The sequence below is a fragment of the Natrix helvetica genome (assembly GCF_964273705.1).
Source record: "Natrix helvetica genome assembly, chromosome: 1".
Classification (NCBI taxonomy): Eukaryota; Metazoa; Chordata; class Lepidosauria; order Squamata; family Natricidae; genus Natrix; species Natrix helvetica.
In genome coordinates, this window is record NC_138548.1 from 201,981,610 (window position 1) to 202,002,417 (window position 20,808).

Here is a 20,808-nt window from a genome sequence, read left to right on the forward strand (position 1 = left end):
AACCTAGCTGGCCAGCGTGCACATGTGCCTTGGCCAGCTGACAGGGCAGTGCCTCGCGTGCCCTGACAATGGCTCCCTGTGCCACTTGTGGCACGCGTGCCATAGGTTCGCCATCCCGGCTATAGCCTATTGCAGCCTCCGCAAGCCCCATTTTCCTCATTTGCTGCAAGGAGGTAAATTGCTGGGAGGCAGAGGCCAAAGGGTGGAGGACGGTGGGTGAGTGGGGCTACATTCAGTGTATAAGACACGCCCAAATTTTCACCCTCTTTTTTTGGGGGGGGTGGGTTGCGTCTTATACTCCGAAAACTACGGTGTATAAAATAAAAGCATTAAAAAAACTAATAATAAATATCTTCCCTTCTGTTGAAAATATGCCCCCGCAACCACTCCTCAAAAGACTTATTCTCATCCCCAGATCATCTCTAGACTGCTGACTTTTACACCTGTTTTCAGTTTCTTTCATTCCTTCTCAGAACTTGACAGGCCATTTAAGCTGGGTCCAACTACTGGCTACAACAGAAAAAGTACTTCCTAATATGTATGTTTTTATTGATGCAGCCTAAATTTTGCAAGCCATATCAAACCAGTGACTCTTACTCCGTTGTAATTAGATATAGTTCCAGAATCCAGGATATGGCAGTTCTTTCTTAAAGGAAGACCTATGGTTTACATTTTAATTATTGTTTTCAGCTAGCCTATTAGGATCATTATTTTTTCTACCTTCTAAGACAGTGAATGGTGTTGGAAAAAATACTCCTGAGAATACTGTGTATAGCCAAGAAAACAGGTCATTGAAAAAATCAACCCAGAATTTTTAACTCGAGATACAAATGACCAGGCTCAAATTATCAAATAATTATGGACAAATTATTTGGATACATTATACAAAGACCTTGCCCTTTGGAGAAGGCTTTGATGATGGGGAAGGTAGAAAGAATGATGACCAGCAGAAAGGTGGATGAACTCAATTACAACAGCAATGGCTGCATCAGTGAAAAACATGAAGGAAAAAATCTTGTAGTCACTAAGAGTCGACACTGACTTGACAGCACATAATCAGACCAGCAAATCTGAAACTTTGCAGAACAATAATCTCTTTAAATGATATCTGCACCGTTGTCCAACTCTCCTGTATAGATAACTTTTTAAAATTTGTTTACTAGAGTTTACAGGTAGTCTTCCTGTAGCAGCCACATTTGGGACCAGCAACTATGTCATCAAATGACATCATGTGACATTCAATCATTAAGCAAGCCAGGACATTATTGTAACGGCAAGACTCTGCTTGTGGGAAGCCAGTTGTGAAGCATGTAAATGATGATCATATGACTGTGGGATTGTGTAACTGTCACAAATGCATGCCATTTTCAAAACACCTCAATGTTAATTGTGGTTGGGGGAATGCTGTGATGGCCATAAGTGAGAAAACTGGTAATACAATTATTTTTTCAGTAACCTTGTAACTTTGAATTATTAAACAGGGCAGTTGTCAAGTAAAGTCTACCTGTATTTGCTATTCCTGTCACTCCCAACTCTGAACAGTTTATATGGACATGGATATTAGAGATGACCAAGATATATCACCCATATATTAATTACAGATTAATCTATCTGTCTCAACTTGCTTTCTGGAGGCTTATGAAGACGAAATAAAGGCTAGAACGAATTCTTCTAATCCTTCTGCCCCCACAGGCAAATAGCATTGTTACAAGGACAGCCCAAAGCTTCCGCAGATAATGCAGGGACCAAGGCCCAGGTTAAATTTTGATAATGCTCTCGTTTAACCATGAAAGCCTGAGCAATTTTTTTCTAATGTGTTACCCATGTCCAACTCCTGGTAGTCCCAGCCCAGAATTTGAGAGTCTCTGATTTAGAGTGCTATACGTAGGAACTTGAAGGTCTCCACTGTTGATACTGTGTTGTCTAGTATTGTAAGAGGTGATAGTATAGGAGGTTTTCTTCTAAAACCCACCACCATTTCTGCAGTTTTGAGTGTATTTAGTTAGCTGAAACTAACAGAATTTGAAACTAACAGAAACTAACAGTTAAATTTGCCTGAAACTAACAGAATTTTACTTGTTTGTTTTTTAGGGCTTACTAATATTTTCAGATTTCTTCATAAAGGAAAAATGTATGATCATAAAGGAATGAAAAAGCAAGAATGGTAGTTTTTTATTATTCATAATAGGAGTTTACTCCCAGGATTTTTGTCTCTGCATTCATAATCATATTCACTGGCATTATGAAGCATCCACTCCCACACAGATGCAATTTTTAAAGAAACTGTGGAGAATGATGGCCTATCCTTCTCAACCAGCAAAGAGGCTATTAAATGTGCTTCCATAGGAGCTCCACCTATTCCCCACATTTCCACATTTAGAAGAACATTTAAGATCCATCATTTTTGCTGGGCATATAATTTTTAATTAAATTTCCATGCATGCTATTTTATATTGTTGTTATTTTGCTAACAGTGTTAATCTGGAGTACTTATTTGAGCAAGAAAGCAAGATAATCAATCAATCAATCAATCAACAAATTATGTTGCTTTCCTGCTCAAGTAAGTACTTCAGGTTAACATTGTTAGCAAAAAAAAAACACCCCCCAAAATTAATTAATTAATTAAGTGATCATTTCTCCAAAGCAAGACTCAAATAGATGTGGTGATTTATCAGGAGTGGATTTAAAAAATCAGGCATTGACTCTGGTCTCTTGGAATACCTAGAATCTCTTTTACTGTTTTTCAAGGTCTTGGGCATTAGCATTGTTTTAACTACTGATAGCACTACCTGAAACATGGTCCTGCTACTCAGATGATGAGAACTGAAGTCAATATACCAACAGTGCATGTCTTCGCATACTGTCCTATATGCATTTTGCTGCTGTTTGTGAACCAGCTAGTGCTTGAGTTGACAGAGAGTTTATGGTAATGACGTATGAGGAAAGTGGACAAAAATCTAAGTGTTCAGAGCTGCCTGTGGGCACAGGCCTGGCAGGATTTCATTTTCTTCTTCTTCTTCATTGTCATCGTCGTCATTATTATTTTCTAATCACTACTATTTTTCCTATTATTTATTAATACACTTCCTTCTGGAGGAACCCAGAGTGGATGCATAAAATAAAAACTAAAAACAATGTTTAGTATTCTTAAAAGACTTTCAAAACCCAACATTAAAACAAGGTTCATTCAATAAAGGAGGGATAATGATAACGTGTTCTGACCCCCACCCCTCTTCGCACACCAAAGCACTCCAAGACAAGAATACTGCTACAAGATTTATTCACAGTAAATTAACACGCTGACTAGACCTTGGCAGAAATACAGACTTCCAAGATAAGACACAGGCACGAGAACGCCTGTCCAGAGTTGGTAGATAAGTTGAACTCTGCAACCAGCCTCCGGAAAATTATTCATTTTATACAATCTTGAGAGGAGCCTACTTACAACCACCTGGGTCCAATTATCTTCTGTATCTGCGTAGTTGTTCTGTACGTCTATCAGCACTCCGTTGCCGAGCATCCAAGACCAACTCCCTTGTCTCCTCCCCACTGCTCCAAGGCATGACGTCAGGAGCACACTCCCTTTGGCTTTCACCACTGCTCCATGCCTCAGGTGCCTCCTGGTGGCCAACCAGCCTCTCTGATCCCTGCTTGGAGTCGGAACCCTGTCCAGGGTCCCCCATATCTTCCAGAGCCCACTCATCAGATCCCTCGTCGTCGGAGTCTGGTTGCAGCTCCAACAGCTCCTGCTGGGTCACAACAACAACGTATATATATATGTATGGGTACAACATAAGGAAATGGGATGTAAATTGTAAACAGTGATTTGGAAAGAAGGATTTGAAAACTTTGTTATTAAATATTATGGATGTTTAGCTAGAATAGGACATAAGGATTTAGTGTTATTGGAGGATTTTAGAAATAGTAAATGAAATGCCAGTATGTGGTTATGTATTAAATCTTGGTATATTTTATGATGAAGGGCGTTTAAACAATTATAGTCAAATGAAAATGGAGGTATGATGATGGTAACATGTATAAATATCTGAATTAAAATATTTGAGTTAATATGAATTATGTTTGTTGACTGTGGAAGAGATGCACAAAAGCCTTTTTGTAACCAACTGATACACTTTCTACAGTATGTAAAGAAGGATGTGTTGTATTTGTTTTTTTATAAAAAAACAAGGTTCATTTAAGAACCACAAGTATACAGTTCTGATATAGGTGCCAAGTACTTACAGCATCTATGTCAAAATTGGACCCAACTCTGATTAGCAGGTAAGATCATGAATTTGTGCTTTCAAATCTTTTGGCTTCTCCAGCTACTTAACTTCCTTTGGTTAGAAGGATGTGCCTTAGTAAGGCAGTATAACACAGCCACGAACTTTTGCTGGATGGATGAATGATGCTTATGTATGGGTGGGAGGCAGGAAAGAGGGAGGGATGCCTGCCAATCTGCATCCTTCTCTGTCTTTTGCAACCCTGGAAACTTTGTTCCCAGTTGCTCTGCCAGCCCTTTATCCAAAAAGGAGAGGATTGCGTGGGGGGGAACAAACAATGATCTCATAGTGACTTGATGGGAAAGATAAAATCCCACAGCCTCCTTTGATGGCTCTATTGAAGCATATGGGAAAAAGAGAAGCAGAGATGTTGGGTGATAAGACTCTTCACCACCCATGCTTCATCTAGGGCTGTCTTTGGAGGGATTCTCCTAAATTTTAGTTACAACTTAAGGAAATCATCTCATGATCAAAACAAGTGGAGAATCAACAATCAAGTAAAGTTGCTGTACTTCCACCTCCGCAGTTAACTAAATGGTGCTTTCTTGAAGAATCAAAGCAGAAGGAGATGGCACAACCAATCTTGCAAACCAACTCTGCCCCATCTGATAGCTCCCTAACTATCACAAAACTAGCCATGGTGGATGATTGTTACTTGGATAAAATAATTGCAGGGATATAAACTAGATTAGGAAATTGGGGGGGGGGGATATCCCTGAAGAAGTCTCTCAGACATCTCAAGCAGCAAGCAAAACCAGAAAAATTCAAGGAGCAAGTCTGTCTGAGCACAGATTAATAAGTAATATAGGAAAGGAATAACAACAAGGTTATTTTTAAGCTATTAACGCAGGCATCCTGGCAAGTACTTTTTTATTTGAGAAAACTTTATACAGTAGAAGCAAATCAAGGTAATTGCATTCTTGTTCTCTCCCCCCCCCCTTTTTTAAAGACATATGGAAAGAGGCCTCCCATATGGTTTCCTAAGCAAGTACAAATTTTGCAAATTCACATGAAGTCGAATTCTTTTTATTAGCTGTACCTGCAACATAGTATAAAAAGTAAAGTTTTCTTCAAATCAAGCTTGACCCTGACAACTTCATGGATAAATCCATGTGCTCTTCTTAACCGAAAGATCGAGATGCTGTCATTGTTTTTTTCCACAATGTTTCTTTAGCCTCCCAATCCCCCTGCTGTGCTTAAATTTTTAAGCCCATTTACTAAATCTAAACAAGCAAATCCATCATTATTATTTTAAAAAAAACCTAGCACATGTGATTGTGATCAGTGGTGGGATTCCAATTTTTTTACTACCGTTTTGTGGGCGTGGCTTGGTGGGCGTGGCATGGTTTGGTGGGTGTGGCAGGGGAAGTTTACTGCAAAATCCTCATTCCCTCCCGATCAGCTGGGATTCGGGAGGCAGAGAATAGATGGGGGCGAGGGCAGTCAGAGGTGGTATTTACCGGTTCTCCGGACTACTCAAAATTTTTGCTACCGGTTCTCCAGAACTGGTCAGAACCTGCTGAATCCCACCTCTGATTGTGATTAATCAGTGACTCAGAAGAAGACTTTTCATACATGCTCAGAAAACTCTTTCTTATGAAGATACATCTCAGTGCATTCAAAACTCATTGCAATAAGGTTGACTTACAACCGTTCATTTAGTGACTGTTCAAAGTTACAATGGCACTGAAAAAAGTTTACTTGTGACCATTTCCCACATTTACGACCATTGCAGCATCCCCATGGTCACGTGATCAAAATTCAGATGCTTGGCAACTAATTCATATTTATGACGGTTGCAGTGTCCCGAGTTATGTGATCCCCTTTTGTGACCTTCTGACAAGCAAAGCCGATGGGGAAGCCAGATTCACTTCACAGCCATGATGTTAACTTAACAATTGCAGTGATTCATTTAACAACTGTGGCAAGAAAGGATGTTGTTAACTCCCAATGTTGTCATAGTGAGAGAAAGAGGGGGAATGCATTCCACGCATACTGTCGGCTGAAGTCGGATCTCAGATAACGGCAGCAAGCTTGGGAGGGGTGCATCTCATTGGGGGAATGTGATTTATGACACAGACTGAGAGGAGGGAAGGAACAGGGTTAAAGTTCGGCTATAACTCAAGCAAAGCTTAGACCTGGCTGTGAAAAGATCTTGCCTATGATGATGCTCCTAATAAATGACTAGTTTTGTATTGAAACTTGACTTGATACTCATGAATTAATTAGGACATTTTTGGGAAACCTTACAGACAGTCAGGTCTAAGCTTTGTTTGAGTTATAGCTGAACTTCAACCCTGTTCCTTCCCTCCCCTCAGTCTGTGTCATAAATCACATTCCCCCAATGAGATGCACCCCTCCCAAGCCTGCTGCGGTAATCTGAGATCCAACTTCAGCCAACAGTATGCATGGAATGCACTCTCCCTCCTTCTCTCAGTATGACATTGGGAGCTGACAATGGGGCAAAACTCACTTAACAACTGCCTTGCTTAGTAACAGAAGTGTTGGGCTCAATTGTGGTCGTAAGTCACGGGTGGGCAAGGAAGATGCAGTGTTCTGATGCATTTCAGTAAATTCAGTGTGGACCATACTTCCAATGATGATTGTATTCAACAACACTGAACGTTGAACTCTGCTCCCCTCTGAATTAAAGGAAAACCTGAGTTCTGGGGGAAGATACCTGGATTTGATCCTTGCTCCAATAAGCTGTATTTGCTGGATTCATTGCTGGGTTTCTTATCTTTTATTTTAGAGCTACCGTATGCCAGTTGATATCCATCAAGCGCAGCGTGGCTAGTATTTCTCTGCATTTGCTCTCTGTGCTTAGTGCTCAGGAAAGATCATTCATTGAAGAGCTATAGGTTGAGTGACCCCACAATAACTAGCATGTTTTCCCACGTACCCAAACCAATTTAGCTTGCCAATAACATGATCACTTACCACAAATCAACTAACATTTTCAACCATCTCCCGTTAAATTTGCCCAAGGAGGCTGTCATTTAGTCAATTTTCTGCTGTTAGAATATCAAGGGATAGCATTCTTTTTGCATCACAGAGAAGATAAAGAAAAAAGTACTTCCCATTTCCCCATGAGATTTTATTTAAAACATACATTTAATGATAAAAATATTTTTCAAAGACACTTAAGCGACACTCATTCTTTGGGGGAACTTTCTTCATGTCAGGCTGACGTTGCCTCTGAAGAAATGCATTTCAACCTTGTCCCTCTGTCGTTAACATAGAAGGGAAAATCCATAGAAATATATAAACCCAGCAAATATGTAAATCTGGCAAAGAGATTGGAGTAAAAAAAAAAGGCAAATCCTGTAAGTGTCTTAGCCAGAACATGATATGTCCTCTCTTTTCCTCTACTGCAGTGGTTCAGAGGTGAGAGTACAGTAAAAATAACTCATCAAGGGAAGAATATAGTGATATTGGACAGATGTGTTTGGGCGTGGGCTGGCATGATAAGAAAAGGATGAGAGAGAAGTCATAGAAAGAAAAGAAAGAAAAGAAAGACAGAAAAAAAGAAAGAAAGAAAGAGGGAGGGAGGGAGGAAAGAAAGAAGGAAGGAAAAGGAAAGGAAAGGAAAGGAAGGAAGGAAGAAAGAAAGAAAGAAAGAAAGAAAGAAAGAAAGAAAGAAAGAAAGAAAGAAAGAAAGAAAGAAAGGAATGAATCTATGAGAGAATTTAAGGGGATCACCTAGTTGCCACTGTTGGGAGTTAAGATTCTTGCAAATAATCCTGAGTAAACTTTGGTCTACTTTATCTAAGTGGATTTTCTATTCACAAAGAAATGGGCTAAAAAGAAAGCGCTATTATTCAGATTAGTTTAGTTATGTTTAAACAGTTAAGAAATGTTTCCTTCTTCATAGATTCAAAACATACCAATGGACCTTTTAAAAAGAGCCACAAAAAAAAAAAATCACCAATCCATTTCTTGATTCAGAACTATTGTTGAGATAAGCAGTTTAAAGTGGAGTCCGATTTCAAATAAAGAAGGAACCAAAGTCCCCAAACACACTGCTGGTGCACAAAACGTGTATTTGACAAGCGAGTCCTTGGAATGAAAATTGTGAGGACAAATAGGCTTTAACCTTTGGGAGGATGTTCCTTCAAAATGGTCATTCTGCAATGTCCAAGATTTGTCACGTATGGAACATATCAGAGGCTTGATCATATAGGGAAGTTAAAATATAACCAAAGTGAATGTCTAAATGAGAAGGGCAGGATCAGTTCTCCATCGGGTGGCAACTGGAATCAGTAAGACCCTAATTTTCACAAGCAACAGACTGGAGTTCTGTATCTGTCAGCCTCCCAAATATGAAGTAAATGGCAATGTTCAAAACGATGCTTCCTGCTGATGATGGACCAATTCAATAAGCCAAGTGGTGACAATAGTGGAGCTGATGGTGGAGAAATTCTTGGGATAGATCTATAGCCATGCAGTCAAGGTGAAACATCCACCCGCATCCACAGTGCTTTCACAAATGCCATGCGTCAAGAAATACTTCGTTGTAAGGAGAAGCAGGTACAGATTGTTTCTGGGGTCAGAAATACTCATCTGGGTTACAATGCATATCTTGCAGAGTGGATAGGAAAGAAAATAGTCACGGAGCTGATTATTTACAGATTTAGGGGGCTGGGATCAAGGGTGGGATTCTACCAATTCAGACTGGTTCGGGTGGGCCCACCTGCCTGCCCCTGCGCTTTACTTACCTTTACCTTCTTAGCTGAGTCGCGTGGCAGAGTGGATTGCCGCGCCTCAGCTGTTTTCCTTCCCAAGCAGCAACCCGGAAGGTAAGTATTCTCTGAACTGCGTATGCTCAGCGAATCGGTTGTTAAACCAGTAGGATCCCACCTCTGGGTGGGGTAGCGAGTTGGATTATTAGAGCATTATTACCTTACTTCAGTCTGCATTCGAATTGGCATGAACAGTTGATGAAGGGGTATAATAAAATGGCAAAACTTTGAGGACTTCCTGAATTAAGAAACTAACAAACAATTCAACTTTCACACATAAAAAAGTATTGATCCTGGGAACCAGAATGTGAGCCTAATTTTTTCCCCATGATTTTTTTCTATAGTCAGCAATTGTTTTTCCCCCCGGGGGGCAGCTTTCCACAATCCATCCTGGTCCTTCAAAAGGATCCCTTGCTTTCCCAGAAAACAGTTTTGCCCCTTAATCACCAGCTCTTCCATTATTTGTATGAATTTCCCCACTGTTACTTTCTGTCTGCTGTGATAACCTGGGGGAATCTCAGTTCTCACCCACAGGAACCATTTTCAAGTGGCCAAAACTGTTAATGGAGTTATGCCGAAAGGCTATCCTTGTTTAGGAGACTCTTCTCCCTATTTGCGTTCCCAAAGTCTTTGTGTGCGTAAAAGTTTGTGTGTGCGTGCACAGGCTACAAGGCTGTTTACACCAGAGCGGAGACCACACCTGGGGAACCATGTGGGACGGGGGAAGCCTGTGGAGGAAAACCTGTGGGAGATCCTAGAAAATGAGGATTGGCTCCAAAGGGCAGCAAATGTCCTGGTAGCATCATGGGGCTGAGAGGATAAAGGGCAGCAGCTTCTTCCCCCATCAAGGAAGACGGCATCATCTCCAAGGATGTGTTTGCGGGGATTGCGGTTTCCCCAGAATTTCCTTTGCGCTTTTTGGATTTGGCAGAAGAGACCTTGCGGTTCCTTGTTTGAATCCCATCCTTGCGCATTGCCAAGGGGCGATTCACCTAGGTATGGTATCAATATGAGAAAAAAATGAAGGTGAGATTAAGATCTCAGAGAAAATTCATCTGGCAATAATATTCAGAGGTATTATGTTATTATAATACATTTAAAACAATACAATTACATTATGATAAGATGTTATTCTCTCAGCCTAAATCTAGGACCATGCCTCTTGTCTGCTAAATGGTTGGGGTATGAGCAACAGTGTGGAGTTACATGGCATGTAAGGACAATAAACACCCATATCTTTTACCCTTGGAACCTTCTTCAGTATTTCCTGGAAGCAACCAACTCCCACTCACCCATTCAAGCACCTCTCTTTCATGTACATATACCCTCCTCCACTCTCTTCCTATTGTCTTACATTGTGCAGTTTGTAATAGAGGCCACAGGCATTGCATACAGGTTCTCCATTCATGTTGCGGCGCCAAAGAGTTGTAGTAGTAGTTTGGCAATTACTACACTGCGTTCCAGCTCGCTTGCTGACAATCTGCATCGTGGAACAAAGAGGAGAAATAGATACTCACATTATTAATTTTGAAAATGATACCCAGGGCCCATTGTGTTTCTTTAGAGCAACATTTCTTAAAGTGTGATCCAGGGACTCCTGGAGATTCCCCAAGATTCTCTCAGAGGTCCGTGAAATCAAAATTATTTGCTAGATCTTAAAAGATATTTGCAAGAATTTTAAATAATTTTAAATAATGTCACTTTTCTCTTTATTGTTTTTTTTTATTTTAAAAAATATAGGCTTTTTCATGAAAATGTATTCATTTATATTTGACACTTCTCAACCAGCCATCCCCCTCAGAGAGTTAATGTTAAAATCTAATGTGTTTAATTATTAGGATTCAATAGTTTACCTCTGAAAAGAGCAATTGTTATAAATATTGAATCATTTATACATTTTCTCCCCCCCCCCTTTCGATGGCTCTCTCCAACTTCAATATTGTTTCCCCTACTCTGAAGTTTAAAATAGTAAAAACTAAAATTTGGAATATGTTTTGTATTTAAAGTTATTGTCAGGGGGTCTAGTCAGTTGCAAAGGTACCCAACAAATCAAAACAACTGAGATGTTAATTGGTGGTCAGATCCCGTCCCTTCCCCAATTTTAATTACAGTCTCAGTTGCTGTAATTAATAGTACAACCTGAATTCTGTTACTAAAGAGATATAGTAAGCTTAACCAGGGATTTAGACTATGGTGAGATGTATGTATATATGTACTGTATATATTTGAATTGTAAGCCACCCTGAGTCATTAATTGAGATGGGCAGCTATAGAATTGAATAAATATATAAATGTTTGCACATGTCTGTGAAAGCAAGAGATGGCCACTCTATTGCCTAGCCACTAGATGACACTGAACTTTATTGTATCTGCTGAGGTCAGAAGTTTCCTGTTCCTGTTCTGTTCCTTTGTAATAGAGATAATAAAAGTTCTTGTCTCACTTCCTGATTTATTTGTCCCCAAACCATCCATGACTTGCTATTAGAAGTCAGGTTTTTAAACCCACAGATTCCTAACGAGATGAGAAAAGTGACAACATTCTTTTTTTTTTTTTTTTTTTTTTTTTTTTTTTTTTAAAAATGTTTATTTATTTTTCTTTAAAAAGACAAGACAACACATAAGATACAAGAGCAGGGAAGTAAAAAAAAAACACATTTTCATCAAGCATGTCGTTTGGTTACAAGTTTTTGTGCGATGGTTTTTACAATTAAGGATGCGTTCACTAATTATCCATTAAATATAGTTAAATATTTCATTGAGCATTGCATGTTCAAGTTACCATAGTATTCTTTCTTTTATGACAACCCTTATTTCTTTATCTCTACAATTATGTACTAGGTAACAATAGGTCTTTATAAAATTGTATCACCATTCTCTCAAAAATAAAAGTGGAGATTAAGTCAAAGAAAAAAAGAAACTCATTACTTCATATAAGACATTTCTATTTTCCATTAATCTTAAAGTTTCCAATCATCCTCAACTCCAAATTTAATTTCCCATTATTATTTGTCAATCCATGTAGTCATTAAATATTTTAATCTATATTCACATCCATTGTTCATTACATCATCATTATTCCATTTTATATTATAAAATAGTCACCAGCCATAATCATACCTAACAGTTTAAATCATCTCACTCTTACATATTAAATACATTATTATTCTTATCTCGTATAAGTAAATGGTCTATTTCATAATAAAGGCTTAATATGTATAGAAAGAGAAAAGAAAAAAAAAGAAAGAAAAAAGAGAGAGATTTTTTCAAAACATTAAGTATAACTTTCTATTATTATTACATATAAGATAGGGTAAAGAAAAAGAAAAGATTCACTTCCAAGTTTTTTTATCCAACCATTGATAAAACAAGTCCCATACTTTATAAAATTGCTCATCCTCTAATTCTCTAATTTCAAATGTAAGTTTACTCATTTCTGCACAGTTCATTATCTTCCAAACAATTTCCTCCTCTGTTGGTACTTTCTCATTTTTCCAGTATTTAGCAAATACAATTCTAGCAGCTGTTAAGACATTTATGATCAAATATTTCAAGTCTTTATTGTATGTTTCTGGTATTATTCCCAATAAGAAAAGTTCTGGTTTCAAGTCTATATGTTTATGTATCATTTTCTCCAACCACATGTGTATTTTAGTCCAGTATCTCTTAGCTTCAGGACAAGTCCACCACATGTGGTAATATGTGCCGGGTGTATGTTGACATTTCCAGCATTTTTCAGACTTATTCTTCGACATTCTTGCTATTCTCGATGGGGATAAATGCCACCTATAAAACATCTTATACAAATTTTCTTTATATGCAGTTGACATTGTCATTTTATAATTTTGAGTCCACAATTTTTGCCATTTTTCTAAATCAATCCCATGTCCAAAGTTTTTTCCCCAGGCTAACATAGTTCCTTTCACTTGTTCTTCATATAATTTCACCTCTAATAAATAATCATAAAATTTTTTAATTAATTTTTCATCGTTACCTGTTAAAATTTTATCTAATTCAGTCAGTTTATCATAAAAACCCTCATTTTTTCGATCTTCATTGTATCTAGAATGTATTTGCACATATGAGTACCAATTGAGTTCAATACCTTCTTGTTTCAATTCTTGTATAGATTTAAGTTCACCCTCTGCATTCAATAATTCAGCATATCTAACTGCTTCTTCCCTTTTAAATATTATTGGATATGAAAAGGCTTCAATAGTTGATATCCAGACTGGAATTTTCAAGTAGTGCGACCTCTTAACCTTCTGCCAGTTTAATAACAGAGCCTCTCTTATAGAATGGTCTCTAAAGTAACCATGTTTTTTAGTTCCTTTATACCATAAGTATGCATGCCATCCCAACAGCAAGTCATGACCTTCTAGATTCAAAAGCCTATCATTTCTTAGCATTATCCATTCCTTGATCCACATCAGACTAGCTGCCTGATAGTATAACTCCCAATCAGGTAAACCCCACCCTCCCCTTGATTTGGAATCTTGTAACAATTTACATTTTATTCTTGCTTTTTTCCCTTGCCATATAAATTTCAACACTATTTTATTTAATTCTTCAAAATATCCTTTCCCCAACTTAATTGGAATAGTCTGAAACAGGTATAACAGTCTAGGTAAGATATTCATTTTGATTGTTGCGATTCTACCAATCATTGATAATTGAAGATTCTTCCATTTCGCCAAGTCTGTTACAATTTGTTGCTTCAATTTAATATAATTATCTTCTTTGAGAGTGCTGCACTTGGCTGTTAGGTGAATCCCCAAATATTTAACTTTGTTTGTGATTTGCATTTCCAAATTTTCCGCCAATTCTTCTTTTTGTTTTCGGGGTATATTTTTTGTTAAAATCTTTGTTTTGTCTTTGTTTATTTTTAAACCTGCAACTTTTCCATACGCCTCGATTTCTCCTATCAGTTTAGGTGCAGATTGAAATGGCTCCTCAAGGATGAAGACTAAGTCGTCAGCAAATGCTTGCAACTTGTATTCTTCCTTTTTAATGATCATTCCCTTTATTTCTTCCTCTTCTCTAATCTTTCTATTTAGTACTTCTAATGTTAAAACAAAAAGCAGTGGTGACAGTGGACAGCCTTGTCTCGTACCTCTTTTAATTTCAATTGGATCCGTCAGCTCTCCATTTATCATTATCTTGGCTGTTTGCTTGTGATATATCGTTTGTATGGCTTGAATAAAATTCTTGCCAAAATTCATTTGTTCCATTTGTTGAGTCATAAATGTCCAATTCACGTTATCAAAGGCTTTCTGCGCATCCAAGAAAATCAAAGCCATTTGCTTCTCAGAGTGGACCTGATAATATTCTAAGGTATTTAGAATTGTCCTTATGTTATCTCTAATTTGCCTCTTTGGTAAAAAACCATTTTGGTCCGGGTGGATAAACCCATTTAGGTATTTTTTCAGTCTCTCTGCCAGTATTGAGGCAAATAGTTTATAGTCTGAGTTCAACAAGGAGATAGGTCTATAGTTCTTAATTTGCGTATGGTCTGCCTCCTCTTTGGGTATTAATGTAATATATGCCTCCAACCATGAATTAGGTATTTTACTTTCAATCATTACTTCATTCATGACTTCTAGTAATGGAACGGCCAAGGATTTTTCTAATGTTCTATAGAATTCCACAGGAAGGCCATCCGGTCCCGGGGCCTTCCCATTATTTTGTCTTTTAAGGGCCTCAGTTAATTCCATCATTGTTATTTTATCTTCAAATATAGTTCTAGTATCATTTGGTATTTGGGGGAGTTTGGCGTTTTGTAAATATTGTTTCACTTCTTTCTCTTCTATGTTCTCTTGTTCATACAGCTTGGCATAGTAATCTTGAATAATTTTCCTTTTTTCCATATTTCCATGATGCAATTGTCCTTGTTCATCTCTTAGTTGTAGTATTTTCTTGGTCTCTCTTTCTTTTCTCAGTTTATAAGCCAGCCATCTGCCTGGTTTATTTGCATTTTCAAAATAGTTCTGTTTGGCGCCTCTGATTTTTTGGGCCAGGTCCTCCTTTTCCAATAGGTCAAGTTTGTGTTTTATTGTGTCCATCTTTATTTTAATCTCTTTCTTTTGTGGAGATTTCTGTAGTTCTTTTTCCAATGTGCTGTAATCTTTTTCTAGATCCTTAGACACTTGTCTTTTCTTTAAGTTTCTCTTTCTTATATAGTCTATTATCAAACCTCTAGAAAAGGCCTTCATTGTATCCCAAAGATTCTGTAAAGACGTATCTTCTTTTTTGTTTTCTTTAAAGAAGAAAGTCAATTCTTTTTCCATTTTCTTTACAAATTCTTTCTCTTTCAATATCCTGTTATCTAGTGTCCATCTCGATCTTCTTCTTTGTTGTCTCCAACCTATTGCCATTGGATTGTGGTCTGCCCAGATGTTTGGTTCAATCTCCACATCTAGTGCGCTGCTGGATATGCCCGTTGAAGCCCAAATCATATCAATTCTAGAGAACGATGAGTGTCTATTTGAATAAAAGGTATATTGTTTTTTAATGGGGTTCCTTTCTCTCCACACATCTTTTAGATTTATTTCATCCATCATCCTGAAGAAGGACTTTGGGAGTGTTTTTCTATTTTGTTTTGTTGTTTTGTGGGTCTTATAGTCCAGTTTCTGGTCTACAATACCATTGAAGTCTCCCATCATGCAAATGTCAGCATAGTCTAGATCAGAAATTTTCTTGTGAATTTTTTTATAAAAGTCATCTTGTTTTTCATTAGGGGCATAAATTCCAATTAGCAGTATTTTCCTAGCATTGTCCATTATTTCCACCATTAAAATTCTTCCATCTTCGTCTGTGTAGATTTGTTTCGCAGGGATTTTATCTTTAATGTAGAAGGTCACACCTCTTTGTTTACAGTCCGCTAACGAAGTAAAGTTTTTTCCCAGTTTTGGTTGTACTAATAAATGACTATTACTTTGTTGAATATGTACTTCTTGTAAGCAAATTATATCTAATTTTAATTTCCCTAATTTGTGGAATATTTTCGTTCGTTTACATGGCGAATTAAGTCCATTTATATTAATTGAGAGTAATTTTATTCCTTCCATCCTTATGTTTTATATATAGGATTTATAGCTCTAGTTGATCTTGGTTCCCGTTGTGCTCTACTCTCTACACCCCCAACAGCACCTTCTTCAATGTCAATTCCACCTACAGCACCCTCTGTCCTCTCAATTTCGGTTATGGGTAGATCCAGCAGTTGCACCGGTGGCTCTTCATTTCCAGGCTTTTCTGGCTTTCCTCTCAAATGTTCTGTGTAGAAAGCTTCTGCCTTCTCAATTGTATCAATTCTATATCTCTGTCCTTTCCATACAAACATGAGGCCTTCCGGAATCAACCATCTATAGTTAACTCCTATTTTAAGTAAGGCTGTAGTCAAGAATTGATATTTTCTTCTTTTCTCTCTCACCCGTCTTGGTATTTGCTTAAGAATTGCAATCTCCTTGCCTTTGTATTGCAGTTTTTTATCTCTTGTGTTTTGCAGGATTTGTAGTTTTAGTGCTTTTTTCGTAAATCTTACATGGACCTCCCTTGGGAGGGAGTTCCTCGTTGCATATCTTGTGTTAACTCGAAATGTCTCATCTATCCCGTCCATTATCTTCTCCTCAGGTATCCCTAGTATTTCTATGAGAATTTGGGATATTATTTGTGGCAGATTTTCACCCTTTTCTTCTACTATATTTTGAAACCTCAAAAAATATTCAGAGCGCTCCATCTCCAGTCCAATTATTACACTGCTTTCTGTTTCCACTTCATTCAATCTGGAATCAAACTCTTCATCCCTCTTCTCTCTCTGCTTCTCTCTTTCAGCAATTTTTTGCATAACATCTTCTTGTTTTTTGACCCACTGTTGTATATCTTTTATATTTCTCTCTGCTTCGTCTGTTTTTTTTTCTATGTTCTCCATCTTCGTTTCCACATTGTCCAACTTCTTTACAAGTGTATCAAATTTTTCATCAGAGCTTGTTTGAAGTTTCTGTATTGCTTGCATAATTGAATCTAATGATATGGTCTTCTCTTTTTCCTGTTGGATCATAGATTGTATTGATCTTTGTCCTCCTGCCGGTGAGGAGGCAGGGGTTGTTGTTGTAGAACCCACTGGTGTTGGCTTTCTACTCATCTTGCTATTTTACTCTCTCTTCTTCTTCGTTTTGTGGTTCAGTCCAATTGCAGTTAACACTAGAAAAAAAAAGAAGGTAGAAAGGGGAAAAGAGGGAGGGGGGGGAAATAGGGGAAGAGAGTGTATAGTAGTTAGATAAAAGTAATAGGGGGAGAAAGCAAGGTTTGATATAGGATATAAGAGAGAGGCAGAAGAGGGAAAGGGGCACAGAGAGAAAGTGGGTGGGAAGGGAAAGAAAAAGACAATCTGTATAAGAAAAATAAGGGTGGGTAAATGGAGCGGGAGGAGAGAAAGAAAAAAAAATGTATCTCTGTTATTTCAAGAAGAAAAAAAAAGGGGAAATAAGAAAAATGGAAAAAGAAAAAATTGCAGACCAAGGAAGAAAAAAAAAAGAAGGAAAAAATTGTTCAGCGCTTCCAGGCTCCAGGACTTCAAAAAAAAAAGAAAGAAAGAAAGAAACAACACACGCACCAACTAGAAAAGGGAAAAAGTCATCACATCCCCAGGAGAATAGTATAAACACTTGATGTAATTTCCAAAGTCACTCCAGTTTTCTCTTATAAGTCTTCCAAGATAAGTTTCCAGACCTTACAGCTCCACAAGGAACAGCCTGCAAAAACCATCTGTGTTCCTTGCTTCTTATCAGGTCCTGACCTTGAATAAATGTCTTTTTCTCAAAATAATCCCAGCTGTAGGAATTGGCAACAATGTTTCAAAGTCCGCTAGATGGCAGTGTTAAAGTAACAGTGTTAAAATGTATCCAGTCCCTAGCCCCTCGAAGCGCTGCCTAAAAGAGAAAGTTAAGCTCAGCACAAAGAGGAAAAAAAAAAAATCTTTCAGGCATTAAAAGGTATATAAGAAAAAAGGCTCTGATAAAGTCGCTTTAAAAAAAAAAGAAAAAATAAGGAAGGGGGAGTTAAAAATAAAGAGAGCTTCAACCGCAATTGTAACAACAGTAATAAAAGTCCCGTCTGGTTTCCAGTAAATAAAAAGGGAAGAACAAAAAGCCCAAATGGTTTCAATTAGCTCTATTCAAACCCGCCGCTAAGTCATCGGTTATTTTCTATTTCCTTTAATCTTCCAAATTAAGAGTGTCCTCTGTATAATTTAAGCAAAAAAGAAAAACTTTCTTCAAGTACTCTCACCAAACCACGGCATGCTTTCTCTCTCTCCTGCTCTTGCTTCACGGAGCCGTCAGCCGCTTTGGCAGCCCGGGGGCTGGCTCCTGACCGCAGGCAAAAAGGGGTTTCACCAGGGTTTCCAGAGACTTTGCGAGTGTCTCTGGGTCCCCCGGAATTTCCCCTTACCTCCCACTGTCTCTTCGGGACAGCTTGGGTCCAATGGACCGTCCAAACGATCAGGATTCAACGGGTCATCTGGAGTAACCAGAAAACCCGTGGTAGCGCAGCGACAGGCTGGGTGCATCAAGTGACAACATTCTTTGTTGTGCTAAAAGTCTTAATTTCTAATAATACAGCAGGGCAGTAAGAATTGGGTGAGAGGGAAGACCTCTTATGCCTAGCTAAGATCTCAAAGAGAAGCCAACAGTACAATTAGATTCACTCATTTAGATATGTGTTATTGGGAAGAAAGACAGCAATGTCTATAATGCCTTTCTCCTTCCAAAGAGAGGCATAAACTTGACTTTGTGATTGTTCCCAGGAAGGTTGATATGAAATATATCCCCAAGAGGAGGCATTGAGATTTTATTCAGTTGATTGGAAGAAAACCATGGCAGATCATGGAAACCACAGAATGCCCTTTCAACACTGAACTCAGAATATTTAATTTTAAAAAATCTAAATATCTACAGAAATTTCTACTGGTTGAAGCTAAAGTCCCAAGTAGACCATATGATGTTTACTTAATCCATACAGTAAATTCACAGTAGAATCTGGTAGAATGTATGTCAACCCTAAACTGAACTAAGGCCATTTTGAAACTTCAATGTTGCCACACTGGAGCTGAGGGATAGAGAGGGGGGAATAGAGATAGCTAAGGTTTTTGTAGACAAAACAAAATACCTTCTCCAGAGAACCAAGGACATTCCCACAGGTGGTTGGAAAGAGGAGCAGTGAAGTTACCCGGCAACTGCACACACCTTGATTGAACCATGTGACTGATTGTTTGGGGAAGAGACAAAACTTTTACTTTTAATTAGGTGAAAACCATGGGAACATTCAGAATCGGTTTACACCAGCCTGTGCCAATATGATATATCCAATAAAACTATTATTTGAGGAATCTACCTGCCTCGGAGTTCTGTTCTGTATGAATGTATTACTTGGAACCCTGATAGTATATTTCTCAACTAGTGTTTGAAAACCCAGTTCTGTAATGATTGTCAAAGATCTTCCAGATCCAATTCATAAGCTGTTTATTACCTACAAAGTTTTGGCAATGTGATATCAAAGGACTTTAGCTATCACCTGCCCACCTTGTAAAAGCATCAAGAGAGAGTTGGCTCAAGGTCCCATCATGATGAAATGTGAAAGGGACATTGGCAGAAAGTAGCCAGGCCTTTCCTATGTTTCCCAACACAGGAGCACACTGCCCTGTAAAAGTGGGATACTTCACTCCTGACCCAGACGATTCTCCATTGAAGGATGGATGGGCAACCATTTTTAGCTTGGTCTGAGGGTGCCAGGTTTTGCTACAATCATTTACTGCATTTAAAAGAGCATGTATTTTTTAAAAATGACACTGTTTAAATAAGCAGAGAGTTGCAAAGTTGAGATGGAATTCTTAAAAGGGTGAGCAGTATCCACTTGCTGGAGAGCGAATGTTGACCTACCAGGCGTTTCTTGGGCCGAATGAGGGGCCGGTTTTGGCCATTCATCTTGTGGTAGAGCCCACAGGCATTGCAAAGATAGTGGCCAGTGCCATCTCTTCTCCACAGTGGGGTGGCTGTGGCTCCACAGTTCACACACTCACGTGCCTCTGCGGAAAGAGGTGGAAACAGACGTTCAAGTAGAAGATAACATGGTAGTTCAGGTGGGAGGATACGATATGATTTTTCACTTCTAGGAAAGATTGTTGTTCTTGTTGAAACAATGTTGTGCTGGAGAAGGGCAGTTTAGGAGAGGGCAAGAAATTGGTAAAACCTATTTTGTAGAATGAGCTGTCAAATCAGGAAGAAGATTCTGCTTTGAATATACAAGGCTTAAATAGCACTTAGCAATAGCATAGACTTATATACCACCTTACAGTGCTTTACAGTCCTCTCTAAGCCGTTTACAGAGTCAGCATATTGCCCCCAACAATCTGGGTTCTCATTTTACCCACCTCGGAGGGATGGAAAGCTGAGTCAACTTTGAGCCTGGTGAGATCTGAACCGCCAAATTGCAGTCAGCAAAAGTAGCCTGCAGTACTGCACTCTAACCACTGCACCACCGTGGCTCATCACCCAACCATGACCTGTTCAACCATGAAAGGTTTCGGAAGACATCCTGCTGCATTTGACAGGCATCATCTTGCATTTAGCTGCAGATGGACTTTCTCTGGAGTGGCATCTGCTCTTAATGTTGCAATGTTCATGAAGTACCTCTACTACAGTAGAACAGGAAAGGTCTGTCCTCATGAGATTCCAAATGGGAGAAATCGCATTGTGGAGCTCTTGGGGGCAATGCCATGGATTTAATAGATT

At 38.4% G+C, this 20,808-nt stretch overlaps 1 protein-coding gene across 9 annotated transcripts in view; it reads right to left on the minus strand.

Annotated features, from left to right (window-relative positions):
* Positions 1-7,359: 7,359 nt before the first annotated feature.
* The window catches only part of GATA1 (GATA binding protein 1), a 31,352-nt gene continuing 17,903 nt past the window's right edge, over positions 7,360-20,808 (minus strand). For all 9 annotated transcript variants that reach the window (XM_081953940.1, XM_081953941.1, XM_081953937.1 and 6 more), the window contains 3 exons: positions 19,957-20,102; positions 10,380-10,505; positions 7,360-10,017 (listed from right to left, as the gene is read on the minus strand). In XM_081953940.1, coding sequence (XP_081810066.1) covers positions 9,703-10,017; positions 10,380-10,505; positions 19,957-20,102 — 587 coding nt within the window. In that variant the 3' untranslated portion in view covers positions 7,360-9,702. The remainder of the gene's footprint in view (positions 10,018-10,379; positions 10,506-19,956; positions 20,103-20,808) is intronic.